Source organism: Thalassophryne amazonica, chromosome 8 (assembly GCF_902500255.1).
Source record: "Thalassophryne amazonica chromosome 8, fThaAma1.1, whole genome shotgun sequence".
In the NCBI taxonomy this organism is placed as follows: Eukaryota; Metazoa; Chordata; class Actinopteri; order Batrachoidiformes; family Batrachoididae; genus Thalassophryne; species Thalassophryne amazonica.
In genome coordinates this window covers 11,366,319-11,389,187 of record NC_047110.1, presented here as the reverse complement: position 1 = coordinate 11,389,187, position 22,869 = coordinate 11,366,319, and the positions used below count along the sequence as shown (strand labels likewise).

The 22,869-nt window shown below is 49.1% G+C and overlaps 1 protein-coding gene across 1 annotated transcript in view; it reads left to right on the top strand.

Moving 5' to 3' along the window:
- The window catches only part of met (MET proto-oncogene, receptor tyrosine kinase), a 258,333-nt gene that overhangs the window by 111,526 nt on the left and 123,938 nt on the right, over nucleotides 1-22,869 (top strand). The window contains exon 9 of the mRNA XM_034175737.1: nucleotides 484-620. Within this exon, the coding sequence (XP_034031628.1) occupies nucleotides 484-620 (137 nt within the window). The remainder of the gene's footprint in view (nucleotides 1-483; nucleotides 621-22,869) is intronic.

Sequence of the window (22,869 nt, the reverse complement as noted above, 5' to 3'; positions counted from 1 at the left end):
ACCTGTCAATGGCCGCTCGAAGCGCAGCGCGCCCTCAGCCACTGTGGGCCATCTTTAATCCGGTTGTAATGCTCCTTAATCTGTGTGATGCCCATAGGATCTTCACCGAAAGCCATCTGAATTTTCCGAATGGTTTCCACCTGGCTGTCTCTCAGTTTCTGAAAAAATTTTGATGCAGCAAAGCGGCAGTCGCTCTGCCATTTTCCTGACAAATGAAAATCCTCCGAGGGAGCTGGACCACTCCTCCCACAAAGCGTGCTCACAGGCGAATGACGCAACCGACAGGCGTGAAAAAACTCACGCATGCGCACGAAGGTTCAAGCTTGGCTGATGTAATCACACATGATTCAAATCCATATGCTTTTTGCAAAAAATAAAAAGGTCAGATAGTTTTCTAACAGACCTCGTATATTTGTTTTTTCATGTTCGGCCAAATGAAACTGGATTAAATGTTGTAGATGATAAACTGTGATCATTATCCAGGATCCAGAGATCCTTGAAATCTTTCCCCTGTTTGGGCCGAAGTCCGGAGGCACTGTGCTGACCATCAGAGGGGACTCCCTACACATTGGAAACAGGAGAGAGGTGACTGTTGGGAAGGCATCCTGTGCCATCACGAGGTCAGTGTTGGTTTGATCTCAGCCGTCAGTCTGTATCTTTGTCTCATCACTCCCTCAGAGCATTGTTTAGGGCCCCTTCACACATAGTGTGAAGTTTGGAGGAAGTGCACATTTAGTGCGCATGATGCAGGAATAATGTGCAAATCGTGTAATGTCGTCCCTGTCGCCAATGCCTCGTACACCTGTTGCTACAACTATTTGTGCACACAAGCATCTGAAAGACAGAGTGGGCCTCATGTATCAATGTTGCGTACGGCGATATTTGAGCGTATATGGGGTGTACGCCAAAACAGCTGCGCTACTTGGCATTTATCAATGTGGACGTTGGCGTCCGGTGCGCTGAAAATATACACCAGGTCGAGAGGTGGCGTAAATTATACACCAAAATGAACCAGCGCTGGAATCCACATAAAAATGAAGATGATCAACATGATAAACAGTGCCATTATACAAATCAATGCATATGTTACATAAATAACACTTTCCTGATTATACTACATAATATCACAATTGCCAGATGAGGAAGGCAGGAGACAAATGCAGGACTCACTGGAACAGTTCTGGTTCAGAGAGGCTTTTACTGAGGTGCTTAGCAAGGTTCGGTACACAAACAGACAGTCCAAGAAGAGCAACCAAATCCGAAACATCAGGCAGAGGCATAGACAAAAACACAGGCAGGCAGTCAAAACACCAAGAGACAGCTTAACAAAACGTAGTACTGAGCTTGAAGCACTGGCACAGGGCACAACGATCAGGCAACACCAAGTGCAACTAGTAGCGTCTAAATACTCCCGGAAACAAGTGTAGAAAGGCCCAGAACAGGGCGTGACCCACTCACCGAGTACCGCCCCCACCAAGCAGAGTGAAGGCAGCCAAGAGACATACAGACCCAAAAACCCAAACACAAACCACCCAGCCACAAAAGGGAACAAACAAAAACCCCAACACTAACATGATACATGACAGGACCCCCCGCTCAACGGCCGGCACCTGACGGCCCAGGGAACCCAGGATGCCGAGCATGGAAGTCCGCGATCAGTCCAGGATCCAAAACGAAACGAGAAGGAATCCATGAGCGTTCTTCAGGTCCGTAACCCTCCCAGTCCACCAAGTACTGCACCCCCCGCCCACGCCGCCGGGACCCCACAAGGCGGCGCACAGTAAAAACCAGGCCCCCGGCCACAAACCGGGCGGGAGGCGGGGGAACGGCCGGAGGGCACAAGACACAGGACCGAGCAGGCTTGACCTGGCTGACGTGGAAGGTGGGATGTATCTTCATAGTCCGGGGCAGACGAAGGTGTACAGAGACCGGAGTGATCACCCTCGTGATGGGGAACGGCCCCACGAACCGAGGAGCAAGTTTCCGTGGCAGACCCCGGAGGGATAGGTGCCGGGTGGAGAGCCAAACCCGCTGTCCCGGGGAGTAATGTGGTTCTAGAGTCCTTTTCCTGTCGGCAGCAGCCTTGTAGATCGCTGAAGAGCGCAGCAATGTTCGACGGGCCCGCTCCCAGATTAGACGACAATGACGGATTAAGGAAAGGGCCGAAGGCACCCGGGTGGTTAAGACTGTAGGAGAGAACAAAGAAGGTTGATATCCATGCGACACGTGCATTGGGGAGTAACCAGAGGAGGCAGACGGTAAACTATTGTGAGCGAGCTCTATCCATACTAATTGTGACGACCAGGAAGCGGGGTGCTGAGAGGCGAGGATACGTAACCCCTTTTCCAATTCCTGATTGACCCTCTCAGCCTGCCCATTCGCCTGAGGGTGATACCCGGAGGTGAGACTCGAGGTGACTCCCAGGAGTCGACAAAACTCTCCCCAGAAGTGTGACACGAACTGTGGCCCACAATCGGACACGATGTCCTGCGGGAAACCGTGTAATCTAAACACATGGTGCAACAGTGCCTCCGCGGTTTCCTTAGCTGATGGGAGTTTGGTAGCGGTATGAAATGGGCCATCTTAGACAGACGGTCCACCACTGACAGAATAACAGTATGCCCCTTGGATGGCGGCAACCCGGTAACGAAATCCACCGAGATATGTGACCATGGTCGGGTGGGGACGGGTAATGGGTGGAGCTTGCCGGACGGTGAGCGGTTGGTTAACTTGTGCATAGCGCAGACAATGCACGCCCCCACATAAGCTGTGACGTCGGGAAGTAACCGAGGCCACCAAAATCTTCCCTGGATGATCGTGGCTGTCTTCCCAATTCCGGGATGACACGAAAAACGGCTGTTATGAGCCCACCTTATCACCTCCCCCCTAAGAGCCTCTGGGACGTACAGTCTTCCCGGAGGGCAGTCCCGCGGCACAGGGTCACCGCGCGTTGCGGACCGGACCTTGGTTTCTATGTCCCAGGTGAGAACTGACAGGAAGCAGGATGCGGGCAAGACCGGACCTGGGTCCGCCGGTACAGCCACAGGTTCGCCCCGACGGGAGAGAGCGTCGGGTTTACCGTTCTTTGTTCCCGGTCGATAAGATAACACAAAGTTGAAACGGCTAAAAAAGATGGACCATCTAGCCTGTCTGGCATTGAGTCGTTTCGCGGAACGGAGATACTCTAGATTTTTATGGTCGGTCCATACCAAAAATGGTAATTGAGCCCCTTCCAACCAGTGTTGCCACTCTTCCAGGGCCACCTTCACCCCCAGCAGTTCGCGGTCTCCGATGTGGTAATTGCGCTCTGCCGGCGTCAGTTTTCGGGACAAATACGCACAGGGATGTAATTTCTGGTCTGAGGGTTGGATCTGGGATAAGACGGCCCCAATCCCTACGTCGGAGGCGTCAACTTCGACTACAAACTGTAAAGCGGGGTTTGGGAGGAGCAACACTGGGGCCGTGGTAAACCGTCTCTTCAGGCTTCGAAAAGCTTCCTCGCAGTCCAGCGTCCAGGAAAAGGGCCGGTGTATGGACGTGCTGTTATGCAGAGGCGTGGCTACCGAGCTGAAATTACGGATGAACTTCCGATAAAAGTTGGCAAAACCTAGAAACCGCTGGACTTCCTTGCGGTTCTTAGGTACAGGCCAATCACGCACTGCGGCTATCTTGGCTGGGTCCATCCGGATAGACCCAGGCGATATGATGAATCCCAGAAAGGTCACTGAGGACCTATGGAATTCGCACTTTTCTGCCTTTACGTACAACTGATTGCGTAATAGGGTCTCAAGCACAGTACGGACATGACGGGTATGTGTTTCCGCATCCGGGGCGAAGATCAGGATATCGTTGAGGTACACAAACACAAATCGTCCCAGATATTCCCGTAGTACATCATTAATCAGGTTTTGAAACACTGCGGGGGCATTAGTTAAACCAAAAGGCATGACTAGATATTCATAATGGCCAGTGGGGGTGTTAAAAGCGGTCTTCCATTCATCACCCTGTCTGATTCACACTAAATGATAGGCATTACGGAGATCGAGTTTGGTGAAGAGTGTGGTGCCTTCAAGCAGGTCGAACGCGGAGGCAATTAGGGGCAGAGGATAACGGTTCTTTACTGTGACGTCATTAAGCCTGCGATAGTCGATGCAGGGACGGAGTGATTTATCCTTCTTTTCAACGAAAAAGAACCCCGCCCCCGCAAGAGACGACGATGGGTGGATCAACCCGGCATCCAAAGAGTCCCGGATGTAGTCGTTCATAGCGACACGTTCAGGACCAGTCAGAGAAAACAGCTTTCCCCGCGGGGGACTGGTGCCCGGCAATAACTCAATGGCACAGTCGTATGCACGATGCGGTGGCAGCGACTTAGCCTTGACCTTGCTGAATACGTCGGCAACATTGTGGTACTCCGCGGGCACACCCGCCAACTCAGGATTAGGGACCTTGCCGTCCCTGACGGTCATGGCAAAACAGCGCCCGGTACAAGCGGAACCCCAGGAAGTGATCTACCCGTCAGACCAGTTTACATATGGACAATGTTTACGTAACCAGGGATGCCCCAAAATGGCGGAGTGGGTCATTTCACCGAAGACATGAAAACTGATTGTTCCGGAATGAGTACCGGCTATGATTAATTGAACGGTTTCTGCGCGGTGGGTGATGTGACCCAGTACGTGACCGTCCACGGCATGTATACCCAACGGTCGTGAAAGACAGTGAAGTTTGAGGTGCAAAGACCTAGCGAGGGAGGAGTGCATCAAATTAGCATCTGAACCGGAGTCGACAAAAATCGGAACAGAACATGACGTATGCTTGGATATTAACTTGGCAGTGACCATGTTACGGGGAGAGACGGAAAGAATGGAATGTTGACTCACCCGGCGTACCCGTTGTGACCGCATGGGGGGCACCCCTGGCATGGCACTCTGTGACCACATGCCCCGCCTGACCACAATAGAAACACAGGCCCTGGTCTTTCCGACGCTGCCGCTCCTCGATGGTCAATCTGGTTCGTCCCAGCTGCATCGGTCATCAGCGGCAGCCGGGAGCGAGCTGGAGGAGGACACCGAGGACCGATGTGGAGAGCGGAACCAGCATCCTGGGACGAGGCTCGCACATCCCGCCGGGGTCGATCCGCCAGCCGGCGATCGGTGTGGATGGCTAACGCGATTAGCTCGTCGAGTTGCTCCGGGAGGTCGATGGCGATCAGCTGGTCCTGGATCTGCGGGGACAGGCCTTGAAAGAACACGTCATGGAGTGCGGCCGGGTTCCATCCGCTCTTAGCTGCGAGGATGCGGAAATCAATGGCGTAGTCGGCAACTCTTCTGTTACCCTGCCGGAGGCGCATCAGGGAACGGGCTGCCTCACGGCCTGGTGACGTATGCTGGAACACTTGGCGGAGAGCGGTCTGGAATGCCTGGAGAGTACTACACGCCGTGGACTGTCTGCTCCACTCTGCCGAAGCCCACGCCGCGGCCCGGCCGGTGAGGTGAGTAATAATGAAGGCGATCTTCGCCCGGTCGGACGGAAACATGGCTGACATCAACTCAAAGTGCAGGTCACATTGTGTTAGGAACGGTTTGATGTCTCCGGATTCACCGGAGAAATGTTCAGGTCGAGATAGCTGATTGCAGACATCAGGAGCAGCAGTGGGTACCGGCGGGGCCGTACTTGGTCCCATCGGTGGCTGGTTGGTGGTTGCCGAGGCAGACGGTGTCTGTGGCGTCAGAGAGGTTACGAGCTGGTTGATCTGAGAGCTGACAGAGGACATGAAGGCGTCCTGTCTTGTGGCCAGGTCGGCTATATTGGTGCTTAAAGCAGTGATGCGGTCTTCTTGTTGGGCCAGCTGACGGCTATGGAAGCGGACGGCCTGCTGGAATGGATCCGAGTTCGCTGTCTCCATTGTTGGCCTGATCGTTCTATCACAATTGCCAGATGAGGAAGGCAGGAGACAAATGCAGGACTCACTGGAACAGTTTCTGGTTCAGAGAGGCTTTTACTGAGGTGCTTAGCAAGGTTCGGTATACAACAGACAGTCCAAGAAGAGCAACCAAATCCGAAACATCAGGCAGAGGCGTAGACAAAAACACAGGCAGGCAGTCAAAAACACCAAGAACAGCTTAACAAAACGTAGTACTGAGCTTGAAGCACTGGCACAGGGCACAACGATCAGGCAACACCAAGGCAACTAGTAGCGTCTAAATACTCCCGGAAACAAGTGTAGAAAGGCCCAGAGCAGGGCGTGACCCACTCACCGAGTACCGCCCCCACCAAGCACAGTGAAGACAGCCAAGAGACATACAGACCCCAAAAACCCAAACACAAACCACCCAGCCACAAAAGGGAACAAACAAAACCCCAACACTAACATGATACATGACACATAATAATCAATACAAATCCCATTGTTATGGAGCACGATCCGTGCCCACAGCGCTGACAAGAAGGAAAGCGCTGCACGCCTTTTTCTCCAGACTTCGAGCCTGGAGCCAGAGCAGCGCTGAGCTTAACTTCATGTGGTGTGATCGTTTTAAAGTATGAAATTGATAATACAACTGTAGTTTCGTCATTCCCTTAATTCGCCCGTACTGCAGCCAGGTTTTGTCGTCTCCATTCGGTTGTCACAATAAAATAAATACAGAAATACATTTAAAAAAATAAAGAAATCTGACAGATTAGGCGTGTCTTATTAATTGAGCGAGCAAATATCCACATGTCAAGAATTACTGACATGTGAAAAGAGAATACAGTGGTCCCTCGCTATAACGCCGTTCACCTGCCGTGGCCTCGGAGTCTCGCAGAGTATTTAGTCCAATTTTGCATGCCTTTTTTTTTACAGTGTTCTGTGTTCTGCATATCTGTTTATAAGAATCTTGTTGCCCAGAAGAGAAAAGAGTGCCAACAACTACTTATAACTGTGTTTGTCACACGGAAACAAACACCTGCTGCAGCCAGGTGTGAGTGGAAAAAGGCACAGCGCCAGGACGCAGAGGCACGATCTGTGAAATACTGGTCAGTCACTATTAATAATTTCTTATGTGTCCGACCTCGTTCGTTGATCGTTAAAATTAATTCATTAGTTCTAAATACCATCGTAATTATTTATAGGAAAACGTTCTATTTTATTTCTCAAACAAATGTTTGGGCCTGAAAACAGTTTGGTATTATTTTCCTACTAGGGTTTGAACTTTGAGAGTGTTTACAGATGATTGTTTACAGATGATTACGCCAGATTACGCCTGACGTGATCTTGATAAAAACAGGAGAATAGTTTGGCTTTGTTTTTGTTTATTTGGTTGTCAATCAGAGTGCTGAGGGTGAAAATATGGTGTGTTGTAAGGTAATTTGTTAAAAACCGATTTGAGATTTGCTCAGGACATTGTTTTCAGCAAGGGCCCGGTCCCACTGGGGAGAGGATTAATTGTGCATGAATTGAGTATACAAAGTACGGGCTTTTGTTGTAGTCCGCAACAAAAATGGCCAAAAATGACAAATGTCCCAGTATGAATTATGGATATTTTAATAATGTATAGCGAATATATGATGAACAATCATGGTTGTATAACGCATGTAGAACGGATCCGACGCATTGCAATTATCACGGCAGTATTACGGGTGTATTATGAATGCATCGCGCACATGTTGTGCATGCATGGCATCTGCATTGTGGTCATAAAAGAAGCGCACTCTGGCCATCAGCATCACTATTCACACCAACAATACAGCCTCTGGAGCATTTGCTGGACTTGGACAAGTTGATTGGAGTAAAGAAGCAGTGAACAGGGCGAGTGGTGACGTCAGCGGATCGTATCAGAGTGCACCTCTTCTGAACGATTATAACAAGACGTTAAATCTGTTATAAACACAGGAATAAATACTGTAACAGCTGCAGACAGAAGGAAAAAACACACAACTGTTTTTATCAAGCCTTGACAATGTAAAGAAGTCACATAATACTTTTTTAGATGCTTCAAAATGCTTTCTTGCAGCTTGTAGTGTTATGTGTTGAGACGCAGTCCCGGAGCCCGACCCAGCGTTTGACATAGGACCCAGCATAAAGGAATCAGAGCAACGGTTCAAAGCATAACAGAATTTAATGACATAACAGTTGAGTGCTCAATTAATAACAATAAGGTGCGCGGTCTGGCGAGGTGGAAAAACGGTGCGCTCCCAGCAAGCAACAAACGGTCCGGAGCCAGAACAGTTTGGACCCAAGGACCCCGCCGACACCCCCCAGGTGGCCGCGACCAACGAGTCTGTGAAAGAAGAAACCATAATGTGAGTCCACCACTCCACACACAGAGAGACCCTACAAGGTGTACATAATCAGCAAACACTTCCTGGCTTAATCACCAATCGCTTCCCACCCTGCAGGCATGGAACACCCAGTTCAATTCTCCACTGCAGTGGAAGCTGATTAAACGACTAACATACATACAGCTCAATATAATAAGGTGTGAGGGACACCACATCTACTAACTGTACTCATGTTAGTCACAAAACCTAAAGTACCTCAGGAAGTGTGCTGACGAGCGTGAGACCTCACCCCCTCCTCTTTCACAGACCATGGCATCACACCTGGTACGGTCTCTGCGTCCATAATGATGAGATGGTTCTCCAAACGTCGATCTCACCCGTCTGGTCACAAGGTCGAGTCTCTGGCAAATACACACTGTGTACTCCAGACTTAAATGCAACCATGCCCCAATCCATACAGATGCACCACAACTGTGAGTCCTGACGAGCTGCACATGACAAGCCTCAGGTGATCAGGGTGAGGTCCTGATAACTCAGCCACACATCAGCCACTCAGTCCTGAACGCATGCCACCTGGAAGGAAAGACAGAAAACAGAATCAAAAGCCAGCCAGGCACCCCAGCCACACAACAGCACCCCACCCTCACGGGAAGCCTCCGGCGACCACACAAACCTGGCCCAGGAAAAACACCCCCCTCCAGGGACCATGGCTGGAAACCGTATCTGCATTCATCTTCCAACTGAATCTTCATCTAACACAACTGTTGACGTCTTCTCCTCTGAACTGCATCTTTGCCTTTGTTTCTGTCATTCAATTTGCACAGGTGTGGCCAGGAGTTCTGAACCTGTGCGGTCAGCCTTTGTCCGACCATGTTTAGAGTCTGTTTAGTCATAAAACAAAAAGACAAACACAAACAACCAACCACCCCCCCCCCCCCCCAGAGGACCGTCCCATCAAACCCCGGGAAGAGGAGAAAAGAAAACACAACCCAAACTTAAGCTTACAAACCAAAAAAAACACTAACACCCCCCCCCCCGGACGACATGTAGGGACCAACACCCCCCAGAGGACATCCGCCAGCTCCAGGAGTAATAACCACAGTGCGAAGTCCCTCTGGGATCCAAAGTCACCCACGGGGACTCCCAGCGCCTCCCAGAGGACCGTTCCATCAAACCCCAGGAGACGCCCCCCTCATGACTTAACAGACCCAGCCCCGGCCGTCTATGGCTAGATGGACCCACAGCCCTTTCCCCCCCAGAGGACACCACAGTCACACCCTGAGGGCGGAAACTGGGGGGAAAAAACAAAAGGAAAAAAAAAACATACAAACAAAACAACCCCAACCCCACCCCCTCAGCGCAGTGGAAACTGGAAGTACGTCCAGTGTCACCAACCACGACTATACTCCAAAAGTCAACCGGGAGGAGTGGAATAGCGGTAATGGCACACGGCACAAAACGGCGCCACCCCTCCGACTTTTAAACCAGCCACCAGCTGCGGGTATATTCCACTGCCCCAACCTCAGCTACGCCGATGGCATATGTCTCAAAGGCGCGCTGAAGCCGGAGGTGGAACATGGGAATCAACAAAAAAAAACAACACCCCAAACCTCCCCCCCCCTCCCGGGTGCAGAGGTTACCTGGGAAATGCCCAGCATAACCAAACTGCACCACTCCAGCAACGCCGACAACGTACGGCTCACACGGCTGGAGCCAGAGGAGAAGAGAGGGCACAACAAAAACAAAAAAAAAGAAAAAAAGAAAAACAACCCAATTACCCCCCCCCCATCACCCCCCAGAGGACCGTCCATCAAACCCTGGGAGGTGAAACCAAAAGAAATAAAAAAAAGAAAGACTAACAGACTACATAAAGTCACCTGGGTCCTTTCTATGCTCAAGACAGCCTGCATGTTCACGACCCCAGAACACTAATAGTGCTGAACATTCCACACAAAAACCAACTCAAAAACCCCCCACAATTATGAACCAACACAAAACTAATAAGTGACTTATACCGTTAAGCTCAAACAAATGGAACACACCTGTTCCACCTTAAGAGCTATGATGGTAATGTGACTCAGTAACCAACAGGGGGAGCCAAAGTGCTAAAAATAAAAAACCCCTTGGTAACCGAGAAAACAACTCACGCTGCTTTCCCTGTGCGCAGTACGTGTAACACACACCAAATGTGCTTCAACTAAATTACGCCGAAGCTGACACAACAGACGCAGTAGCTATCTTCACCCGGGGAGACGGGGCTACAACTGTAACAACAGGACGCACAGCGACCCATGCCACAGAACTCCGCCGTGCGCGTTCACCCATTAAACACACACTCATGCAGCTCCCGTTTTACCTCTTATCCGGACGAAGTGTGATGTGAAACCGTCGCTATTCCCACTCACACAAACCCACAGATAAGGCAACACCACAGGAACACGGCTTCAAGAGAGTCAAATCACTATTCAATAATCGGTTCTCCGACACGCACCATCCGGGCGGAGAGCACCCGCAACTGATCCGGATAACTTCTGACGTCTGCTGCCGCCTTCCCAGGCAGTACCGCCTCTGCTACCGCTGGGTCCGGATGTATTGGCCAGAGACTACTGTTATATGTGTCGGACGCAGTCGGAGCACCGACCCAGCGTTTGACATTAGGACCCAGCATAAAGAAACAGAGCACGGTTCAAAGGATACAGAATTTAATGACATAACAGTGAGTGCTCAATTAATAACAATAAGTGCGCGGTCTGGCGAGGTGGAAAAACGGTGCGCTCCCAGCAACACAAACGGTCCGGAGCCAGAACAGTTCGGACCCAGGACCCCGCCGACACCCCCCAGGTGGCCGCGACCAACCGAGTCTGTGAAAGAAGAAACCATAATGTGAGTCCACCACTCCACACACATCAGCCACTCAGTCCTGAACGCATGCCACCTGAAGGAAAGACAGAAAACAGAAACAAAAGCCAGCAGGCACCCCAGCCACACAACAGTTAGCCATTCGCACGCCCAGCTGCAGCTTCCTCTGTGATTCAGGATGGTGATTAGAGCCGTTTTCAACAGCCATTTTGCAGAATAAAATGATTAATCCACCACAAAATAATTATTTTATATATGCAGCATCCAGCGCAGAGCGCGTGGCAGCTGGTAGACACAAAGAATGGCGTCCAACTGCGAACACAGCGCATCTGATTTGCATCCGCCACAAATCAGATGCAAAGCAGACGTAATAAAAATGCTTTATTCGTGGCCAGTCTGTATGCAGTCGCTACCGCTTATGTTAGTCCGTGATGTGGACATGATGGGCACGCAAAATATCCATTTTTACACACTGTCCCAGTCTGCTGCCAAGCTGCAAATCCCTGTCAGTTGCGGATATCTGCAGATGACGGTGGAATATACAGCGCATAGATTGAGTATGTATTGTGTATGTATTGAGTATGTATTGAGTATGTAGGGCGGATGTCATCCGCATTCAAAATTTTGTGCAGCTCAAAAATCCTGGCAATGGAAAAATGTGCCTCTGCAGATAATTGCAGACGTGTGCGGGTGTCGGCCGACTCATACAAGCATGTTTCATGCATATTGCGGATGTTAAGCGAATATGAGCCAATTTTGTGTGCAGTCCATACGCAAATCCTCCTAAACGCCAGTAGGACCGGGCCCTAAGGAAGTGTAGGAATCTGTGGTTGATTATCAAGCAGATAATCAAGCATTAATTGCCAATAATTGTTGCCGCTTTTGTGGAGCGGCGTTATCAGCCCTTGGTTCCAAATATTGGGGAAGATCTCGGAACTACGAACAATGTTAAAGAGCTTTAATGTGACCAGTTGGAATTTGGGATCTGTGAATTTGATCATTTCATTTAGGATGTTGTCTTGGTTTCAGTTTATTTTATTTTGTCCTGCAGTTCTTTTAGGGTCATGGGGTCATCTAATGGCTTCTGGTAATCTTTTATCTCTGACTCTGAGAGCCCCTTCACACATAACTCATTACAGCTCACATATAGTGAGGCCGAATGGCGCATTTAGGAGGATTTGAATGGCACTCATGTCCAGCAGTAGGCAGAACCATTCGGCCACAGCACATGCACTCCACATTTGCGTCACGCTCGTGCTGGAAACCCAATTGAACGGCATCAAGATGAGGTTGTACTGCCATCTGACTATGGTCACAATATTCATGCGGCATGTCGTATACAGGTCAGACCATTCCGGCCACGGTCGAGGGGCTGCACTAAATGATTGGCCACGTTGAACCCTGGCCGAATGTCACGATCGAGCCAGCCTTCACACCAGCGGCTGAATGAGGGCAAATGGCCAGTGAATGCCCATTCAACCCACACTCGGCCACAGTCGAGATGCCTCCCACAAACTTCTAGCAGCAGTCGCTGGGCACTTAGAAAATGTGGGCCCAGTCGCTCGGCAAGCATGAATGAAGTGCTCAGGACACCACTGTCATGGTGGGGTCGAGGTGGCAACACCTCAAAGGGCAGTCAGTGTGGCGTGTCTGCCCCTCTGAGCACCACGAATGACGTGATAGTGTGTCTTGCCCCCATCCAACATTGTCAAGGTGCTGCTGAGGTCCGAGGTGGCAACAGCTCAAACGGTGGCTGGAGTGCAGTGCGAATGCTGTCCAGCACAGAGCGCACACACCTGGGCAGACTGTCGTGTCCATGATGGATGTAATTTGACACATACGAGGTCTGTCCATAAAGTAACGGTCCTTTTTATTTTTTTCAAAAACTATATGGATTTCATTCATATGTTTTTACGTCAGACATGCTTGAACCCTCGTGCGCATGCGTGAGTTTTTCCACGCCTGTCGGTGACGTCATTCGCCTGTGAGCACGCCTTAGGAAGGAGTGGTCCCGCCCCCTCGTCGGATTTTCATTGTCTGGAAATGGCGGAATGATTTGGACTTTTTTCCATCAGAATTTTTCAGAAGCTGTTAGAGACTGGCACCTGGAAACCATTCGAAAAATTTATCTGGCTTTCGGTGAAAATTTTACGGGCTTCACAGAGAATAAGGTCTGTTAGTACAGCTTTAAGGACCCCTTTAAGGACGCTCGGTGCGCCGCGCTCCGAGCTGCGACGACGCGGCACAAGCCACCGGACCATTTCTAAACGGATGGCTCTGTGGATACGAGACCGTCATGTGCTCTTTCTCTGGTTATCACAAGAGCTGGACATCAGCCTTTTTCTGGCAGATTTCACTTTTAACAAGAGATTTTTGTCATGGAAAGCCATGTTTCATTCAAACATATGAATGAAATGCATATAGTTTTTGAAAAAAATAAAAAGGACCGTTACTTTATGGACAGACCTCATACATGGCCATGCCCTCCCATGGGTTACACAATGTAACTGAGACATTATGATCATCAGAGCTGTAGTACGAGAAATGCGGGTGTGCACAACGTGCTGCCCGCCCACTGTGTGCATGGAGAAATTAGGCACAGTGCAAGTTTTGAATTTTACCTCGTGATGATGTGGAACAGAGAAGGATTTTTTTTTAAAAGACTTGAAAGTTCAGCTACAATTTGCCAGAAGACACATCAGAGATGCAAGCCTAAATTTGATCTGTTTTGTTGGAAGCAAATTTTTCTCTGCTCTACTCCACTATGAAGCCTTGAGTAGTGATGCAAAATTCAAAACTTGCATTGTGTATAATTTCTCCAGTTGCAACCACAGAAGCCTATAACTTGCTCAGGGTTGTCTGGGTGTGTTGCTGACTTTGGTCATCGTCTCCTTCATGCACAGTCCCTTTGTTTTTGAGAACTGTCTGCTCCACATAGATTTACCATAGAGTGCCATACTGTTTGTATTTCTACATAATTGATGTAAATATTTGAGAGAAAAGGAAGGTTGGAGATTGGCCTATAATTAGCTAAGATAGCTGGGTCAAGTGATGGCTTTTTAAGTAATGGTTTTTACTGCCACCTTAAAAGCCTGTGGTACATAGCCAACTAATAAAGATAGATTGATATTTAAGATCGAAGCATTAATTAATGGTAGGGCTTCCTTGTGCAGCCTGGTAGGAATGGGGTCTAATAGACATGTTGATGGTTTGGAGGAAGTGACTAATGAAAGAGTCTAACCAAATACCAGCATTACTGAAAGCAGCCAAAGATAACGATATGTCTTTGGGATGGTTATGAGTAATTTTTCTCTAATAGTTAAATTTTATTAGCAAAGAAAGTCATGAAGTCATTACTAGTTAAAGTTAAAGGAATACTCTTCTCAATAGAGCTCTGACCCTTTGTCAGCCTGGTTACAGTGCTGAAAAGAAACCTGGGGTTGTTCTTATTTCTTCAATTAGTGATGAGTAGTAAGATGTCCTAGCTTTACGGAGGCTTTTTTATAGAGCAACAGACTTTTTCCAGGCTAAGTGAAGATCTTCTAAATTAGTGAGATGCCATGTCCTCTCCAACTTACAGAATCAAGTCACGATTCATCCACATATCTGCTCTGCTAATAAGTCATGTGTCAAAAAATGCAAATATGTCAAAAACAATGGGAAAAAAAACAAATATGTCACATATTTGGAAATGTGGTGCTATGCTTCATACAAGAAGCTAAAGTAATTGAATTGGCATATTGTTTCTTCGAATCATGTCAGCAATCAGATGCTAATGAGCTAATAACTGTTATTGCATGAGGCACAAAGTGAAAGAAACTGCTTCTTTTGGCCACTGAAAGATCATGATACATACATGAGCTAAACATGCAATATAATTAAACTTTTGAAAAAACAAATGAAAAAGATAATAGACTTAGCTTAGCTGACTTGAAGTTGCTGTTCTTGTTGTCTGACAGTCCAAAAAAGTGTACTGCTGCAAAGTATAAAAGTAATATTCCCTCTTTTTGTTCAGAATGTGGTCTTTCAGGTGGCGAGCATTATTTCTCAAATTTAAGAAATAGAACATTTTTCTCATTCAGAGCTTCTTCTTCTGTAATTCAGTATACAGTGTATTTTTTTCATACATAAATCACTTCGGAATAAATTGCAGGGCTTCACAAAGTAGTTTAAAAAGTGTGACTTATACTGCAGAAAAACAGTATCTTCTTAAAGCCCCGGTCACATGGCACTTAACAAAGAGCAATGAAGCCCAAACGAAACAAGAAATCTGGACTTTCATTGACTTTCGTTGGCATCTTTTAACGTTCATGCAGCTTCATTCCTGCAGCTGGCGCTTCGTCAGGATTTTTAAACTGTTGGAAAAATTTCAACGAATGCCACCGAAAATCTCAATTCATCCGTATTCTCTTTTGCTGTAGTTCTTGATTTTTTTTATTGTTAGCATTTAGCTTGACTTTGTTTGACCAGCTGAATGTTTTCACACAGTCCAGAAGCCGGTTTGTGAGCGCTGCTGTGGAGGAGAGATGGAGCTCCTCCGCGGTGCTGCCGGTGTGTGGTGTGGGGCTTCTGCCACTGCGTGTGATGTGGCGAGTGCTGCTGCGGTCATGCAGTCGTGCTGGCCGGCCAGGAAGAATTGCCAGCGCATGGCAGTCCATGATCATGGTGTTGTTCCAGCACTGCATGCACCTGAGAAGAGAGTTACAGCACAAAAAGTCCGGCCGGTGTGCAGTATTCTGTCCATGAATTCTGAAGGGCTTGCTGTTTCCTTCAGCCTGTGCAGAGAGAAGAGCCTGCTGGTCCTGTCAGCATCTGACAGTTCAAAGGTTTTGAGGAAGTGATCCTTGATCACTGTGTATTTGTTTGCAGCGACAGGGCTTTGCAGGAGCGTGATCAGCCTCATTTGTTTCTATGGCGCTGAGGGCCAACACAACATAATAATGTTTTGTGTTGTCTGCTGTGATCTGTCAGAGTGAACTGCACCACTGTTTGTGCAAACCAGGCGGCAGTTTACAGAAGTGTGACTCTGAGCCATCAAGTGTGGAAAAACGTCCAGCAGCAGTGGGCATTCACATGTGAACAGCAAAGAGAGAGAGAGAGAGAGAGAGAGAGAGAGAAAGAGAGAGAGACAGAGAGAGAGAGAGAGAGAAGAGAGACAGCACTATCTATCTCTCTCTCCCTCTGTCTCGTACGTGTGCATTTCGGTGTACAGACAGAGATTAGAGTTTGGGAGATTTGAGAAATATTTGGCATGTTTGCAGTGTGTATTATTTTGGTGGAGTATTTAGCGTGTGTGGTTAGTGTGGTGGTGTTTTAGTTTTGTAAAAATTAGGCATCTTATGAATGTTGAGCAAGCGCAAGTTTTTTTTAGTTGGAGCAAGAGGAGCGTGCAGTGTGTGAGTCTCAGCTAGACCATGAGGATTCTGATGATGAAGGAGATGATCCCTCTTTTGTTCTGTATGAGGAACCAGAGCAGGTGGATCCACCGACGTGCGCACAGATATCCACAATGGGTCAGATCACACACTTCTGTTTGCAGCTGAGCTCCATCCCAGCGCCAAGTCCTGGAACACAGAGATGCAAACACACATTGCTCCAGCAGGGCTCTGTTTTGTTTAAAGCGTTAAGATCAACGTTCGCTTCAGCTTCATTTTTTTCCTGTTTGTCCCTTTTGCGCGCTTGATTCACAGGCTATTCAGTGATGAAGCTCTTTTGGCCACCTTTTCTCAATGATTTGTGAATTTTTTACTTTATTACCTTCGTTCAAGGATCGTCGTATGCTGTGTGACCGGGCCATAAGATAACTTGCATATATTCAAACATAGTTACGGACCAAGGTGATCACAAGAACATACATATTCCTGTAATAATGGAGATGGGTGAGTCACGTATTCTTTTTCCTGAGCTTCAAAGATGTTAGTTTTACACTGGTGATTTTACTGTGTATTAGTATAGTACCCCCTTTACTGCTGGGTGGGCAGCAGGGTGACAGTCACAGCAGGTACTCAAATCAGCATCCTTCTTTGTAGAGCCATCACACACACCTGCAGTCATGATCAAATCAATAATATTAATAATGAATAGATCCATTTGTGGGATTTCAACATACAAGGTCTATTAGAAAAGTATCCAACCTTTTTATTTTTTGCAAAAACCATATGGATTTGAATCACGTGTGATTGCATCAGCCAAGCTTGAACCTTCGTGCACATGCGTGAGTTTTTTCACGCCTGTCGGTTGTGTCATTCGCCTGTGAGCAGGCTTTGAGTGAGCACTGGTCCTCCCCCCTCGTCGGATTTGCATTGCGAACGGCTGAACGGCTGGAGCAGCGCTGCATCAAATTTTTCCAGAAACTGTGAGAGACAGCCAGGTGGACACCATTCGGAAAATTCAGATGGCTTTCAGGGACGATTTTATGGGCATCACACAGATTTACGGAGTGTTACAGCCAGTTTAAAGACAGCGCACAATGGCGGAAGGCGCGCCGCGCTCCGAGCGGCGATCGACAGGATGAAACGACCAGATCATTTCCAAACTGAATGCTGTGTTGATCCAGGACGTCGTCTGACTACCACAGAAATGGCAGAAAAGGTGGACATAGCACTTTTCCGGCGCATTCCACTGTTAAAAGAGATTTTGTCATGAAAACAGGAGCGGAGGAATTCGCCACGGAGCCGCTAATGGTGCCCAATGAAAGCACCTCCGTGTTGGTCTCACAGGACATGTGACATGCCCAGGTCTTCGACAGTTTCTCGGATACTCACTCGACTGAAAAGCCACCCAAAGCCGTCTGAATCTTCCGAATGGCGGAAGAGCTGGGCATGTCCCGTGAGACTTCCAACACGGAGGTGCTTTTTGTTCTGCGCCATTACGCAGCTCCGTCCTGACGCGCGAATTCCGCCGCACGTCTTCATTACAAAATCTCTTGTAACAGTGTAATGTGCCGAAAAAGTGCTATGTACACTCTCTGCCATTTCTCTGGTAGTCAGACGACGTCCCGGATCAACACAGCCTTCACTTTGGAAATGATCTGGTCGTTTCAACCTGTCAATGGCCGCTCGAAGCGCAGCGCGCCCTCAGCCACTGTGGGCCATCTTTAATCCGGTTGTAATGCTCCTTAATCTGTGTGATGCCCATAGGATCTTCACCGAAAGCCATCTGAATTTTCCGAATGGTTTCCACCTGGCTGTCTCTCAGTTTCTGAAAAAATTTTGATGCAGCAAAGCGGCAGTCGCTCTGCCATTTTCCTGACAAATGAAAATCCTCCGAGGGAGCTGGACCACTCCTCCCACAAAGCGTGCTCACAGGCGAATGACGCAACCGACAGGCGTGAAAAAACTCACGCATGCGCACGAAGGTTCAAGCTTGGCTGATGTAATCACACATGATTCAAATCCATATGCTTTTTGCAAAAAATAAAAAGGTCAGATAGTTTTCTAACAGACCTCGTATATTGTTTTTCATGTTCGGCCAAATGAAACTGGATTAAATGTTGTAGATGATAAACTGTGATCATTATCCAGGATCCAGAGATCCTTGAAATCTTTCCCCTGTTTGGGCCGAAGTCCGGAGGCACTGTGCTGACCATCAGAGGGGACTCCCTACACATTGGAAACAGGAGAGAGGTGACTGTTGGGAAGGCATCCTGTGCCATCACGAGGTCAGTGTTGGTTTGATCTCAGCCGTCAGTCTGTATCTTTGTCTCATCACTCCCTCAGAGCATTGTTTAGGGCCCCTTCACACATAGTGTGAAGTTTGGAGGAAGTGCACATTTAGTGCGCATGATGCAGGAATAATGTGCAAATCGTGTAATGTCGTCCCTGTCGCCAATGCCTCGTACACCTGTTGCTACAACTATTTGTGCACACAAGCATCTGAAAGACAGAGTGGGGCCTCATGTATCAATGTTGCGTACGGCGATATTTGAGCGTATATGGGGTGTACGCCAAAACAGCTGCGCTACTTGGCATTTATCAATGTGGACGTTGGCGTCCGGTGCGCTGAAAATATACACCAGGTCGAGAGGTGGCGTAAATTATACACCAAATGAACCAGCGCTGGAATCCACATAAAAATGAAGATGATCAACATGATAAACAGTGCCATTATACAAATCATGCATATGTTACATAAATAACACTTTCCTGATTATACTACATAATATCACAATTGCCAGATGAGGAAGGCAGGAGACAAATGCAGGACTCACTGGAACAGTTCTGGTTCAGAGAGGCTTTTACTGAGGTGCTTAGCAAGGTTCGGTACACAAACAGACAGTCCAGGAAGAGCAACCAAATCCGAACATCAGGCAGAGGCATAGACAAAAACACAGGCAGGCAGTCAAAACACCAAGAGACAGCTTAACAAAACGTAGTACTGAGCTTGAAGCACTGGCACAGGGCACAACGATCAGGCAACACCAAGTGCAACTAGTAGCGTCTAAATACTCCCGGAAACAAGTGTAGAAAGGCCAGAACAGGCGTGACCCACTCACCGAGTACCGCCCCCACCAAGCAGAGTGAAGGCAGCCAAGAGACATACAGACCCAAAAACCCAAACACAAACCACCCAGCCACAAAAGGGAACAAACAAAAACCCCAACACTAACATGATACATGACAGGACCCCCCGCTCAACGGCCGGCACCTGACGGCCCAGGGAACCCAGGATGCCGAGCATGGAAGTCCGCGATCAGTCCAGGATCCAAAACGAAACGAGAAGGAATCCATGAGCGTTCTTCAGGTCCGTAACCCTCCCAGTCCACCAAGTACTGCACCCCCCGCCCACGCCCGCCGGGACCCCACAAGGCGGCGCACAGTAAAAAACCAGGCCCCGGCCACAAACCGTGCGGGAGGGCGGGGGAACGGCCGGAGGGCACAAGACACAGGACCGAGCAGGCTTGACCTGGCTGACGTGGAAGGTGGGATGTATCTTCATAGTCCGGGGCAGACGAAGTGTACAGAGACCGGAGTGATCACCCTCGTGATGGGGAACGGCCCCACGAACCGAGGAGCAAGTTTCCGTGGCAGACCCCGGAGGGATATGTGCCGGGTGGAGAGCCAAACCCGCTGTCCCGGGGAGTAATGTGGTTCTAGAGTCCTTTTCCTGTCGGCAGCAGCCTTGTAGATCGCTGAAGAGCGCAGCAATGTTCGACGGGCCCGCTCCCAGATTAGACGACAATGACGGATTAAGGAAAGGGCCGAAGGCACCCGGGTGGTTAAGACTGTAGGAGAGAACAAAGAAGGTTGATATCATGCGACACGTGCATTGGGGAGTAACCAGAGGAGGCGAGACGGTAAACTATTGTGAGCGAGCTCTATCCATACTAATTGTGACGACCAGGAAGCGGGGTGCTGAGAGGCGAGGATACGTAACCCCTTTTCCAATTCCTGATTGACCCTCTCAGCCTGCCCATTCGCCTGAGGGTGATACCCGGAGGTGAGACTCGAGGTGACTCCCAGGAGTCGACAAAACTCTCCCCAGAAGTGTGACACGAACTGTGGCCCACAATCGGACACGATGTCCTGCGGGAAACCGTGTAATCTAAACACATGGTGCAACAGTGCCTCCGCGGTTTCCTTAGCTGATGGGAGTTTTGGTAGCGGTATGAAATGGGCCATCTTAGACAGACGGTCCACCACTGACAGAATAACAGTATGCCCCTTGGATGGCGGCAACCCGGTAACGAAATCCACCGAGATATGTGACCATGGTCGGGTGGGGACGGGTAATGGGTGGAGCTTGCCGGACGGTGAGCGTTGGTTAACTTGTGCATACTAGCGCAGACAATGCACGCCCCCACATAAGCTGTGACGTCGGGAAGTAACCGAGGGCCACCAAAATCTTCCCTGGATGTCGTGGCTGTCTTCCCAATTCCGGGATGACACGAAAAACGGCTGTTATGAGCCCACCTTATCACCTCCCCCTAAGAGCCTCTGGGACGTACAGTCTTCCCGGAGGGCAGTCCCCGCGGCACAGGGTCACCGCGCGTTGGCGGACCGGACCTTGGTTTCTATGTCCCAGGTGAGAACTGACGGAAGCAGGATGCGGGCAAGACCGGACCTGGGTCCGCCGGTACAGCCACAGGTTCGCACCCGACGGGAGAGAGCGTCGGGTTTACCGTTCTTTGTTCCCGGTCGATAAGATAACACAAAGTTGAAACGGCTAAAAAGATGGACCATCTAGCCTGTCTGGCATTGAGTCGTTTCGCGGAAACGAGATACTCTAGATTTTTATGGTCGGTCCATACCAAAAATGGTAATTGAGCCCCTTCCACCAGTGTTGCCACTCTTCCAGGGCCACCTTCACCCCCAGCAGTTCGCGGTCTCGATGTGGTAATTGCGCTCTGCCGGCGTCAGTTTTCGGGACAAATACGCACAGGGATGTAATTTCTGGTCTGAGGGTTGGATCTGGGATAAGACGGCCCCAATCCCTACGTCGGAGGCGTCACTTCGACTACAAACTGTAAAGCGGGGTTTGGGAGGAGCAACACTGGGGCCGTGGTAAACCGTCTCTTCAGGCTTCGAAAAAGCTTCCTCGCAGTCCAGCGTCCAGGAAAAGGGCCGGTGTATGGACGTGCTGTTATGCAGAGGCGTGGCTACCGAGCTGAAATTACGGATGAACTTCCGATAAAAGTTGGCAAAAACCTAGAAACCGCTGGACTTCCTTGCGGTTCTTAGGTACAGGCCAATCACGCACTGCGGCTATCTTGGCTGGGTCCATCCGGATAGACCCAGGCGATATGATGAATCCCAGAAAGGTCACTGAGGACCTATGGAATTCGCACTTTTCTGCCTTTACGTACAACTGATTGCGTAATAGGGTCTCAAGCACAGTACGGACATGACGGGTATGTGTTTCCCCGCATCCGGGGCGAAGATCAGGATATCGTTGAGGTACACAAACACAAATCGTCCCAGATATTCCCGTAGTACATCATTAATCAGGTTTTGAAACACTGCGGGGGCATAGTTAAACCAAAAGGCATGACTAGATATTCATAATGGCCAGTGGGGGGTGTTAAAAGCGGTCTTCCATTCATCACCCTGTCTGATTCACACTAAATGATAGGCATTACGGAGATCGAGTTTGGTGAAGAGTGTGGTGCCTTCAAGCAGGTCGAACGCGGAGGCAATTAGGGGCAGAGGATAACGGTTCTTTACTGTGACGTCATTAAGCCCTGCGATAGTCGATGCAGGGACGAGAGTGATTTATCCTTCTTTTCAACGAAAAAGAACCCCGCCCCCGCAAGAGACGACGATGGGTGGATCAACCCGGCATCCAAAGAGTCCCAGATGTAGTCGTTCATAGCGACACGTTCAGGACCAGTCAGAGAAAACAGCTTTCCCCGCGGGGGACTGGTGCCCGGCAATAACTCAATGGCACAGTCGTATGCACGATGCGGTGGCAGCGACTTAGCCTTGACCTTGCTGAATACGTCGGCAACATTGTGGTACTCCGCGGGCACACCCGCCAACTCAGGATTAGGGACCTTGCCGTCCCTGACGGTCATGGCAAAACAGCGCCCGGTACAAGCGGAACCCCAGGAAGTGATCTACCCGTCGGACCAGTTTACATATGGACAATGTTTACGTAACCAGGGATGCCCCAAAATGGCGGAGTGGGTCATTTCACCGAAGACATGAAAACTGATTGTTCCGGAATGAGTACCGGCTATGATTAATTGAACGGTTTCTGCGCGGTGGGTGATGTGACCCAGTACGTGACCGTCCACGGCATGTATACCCA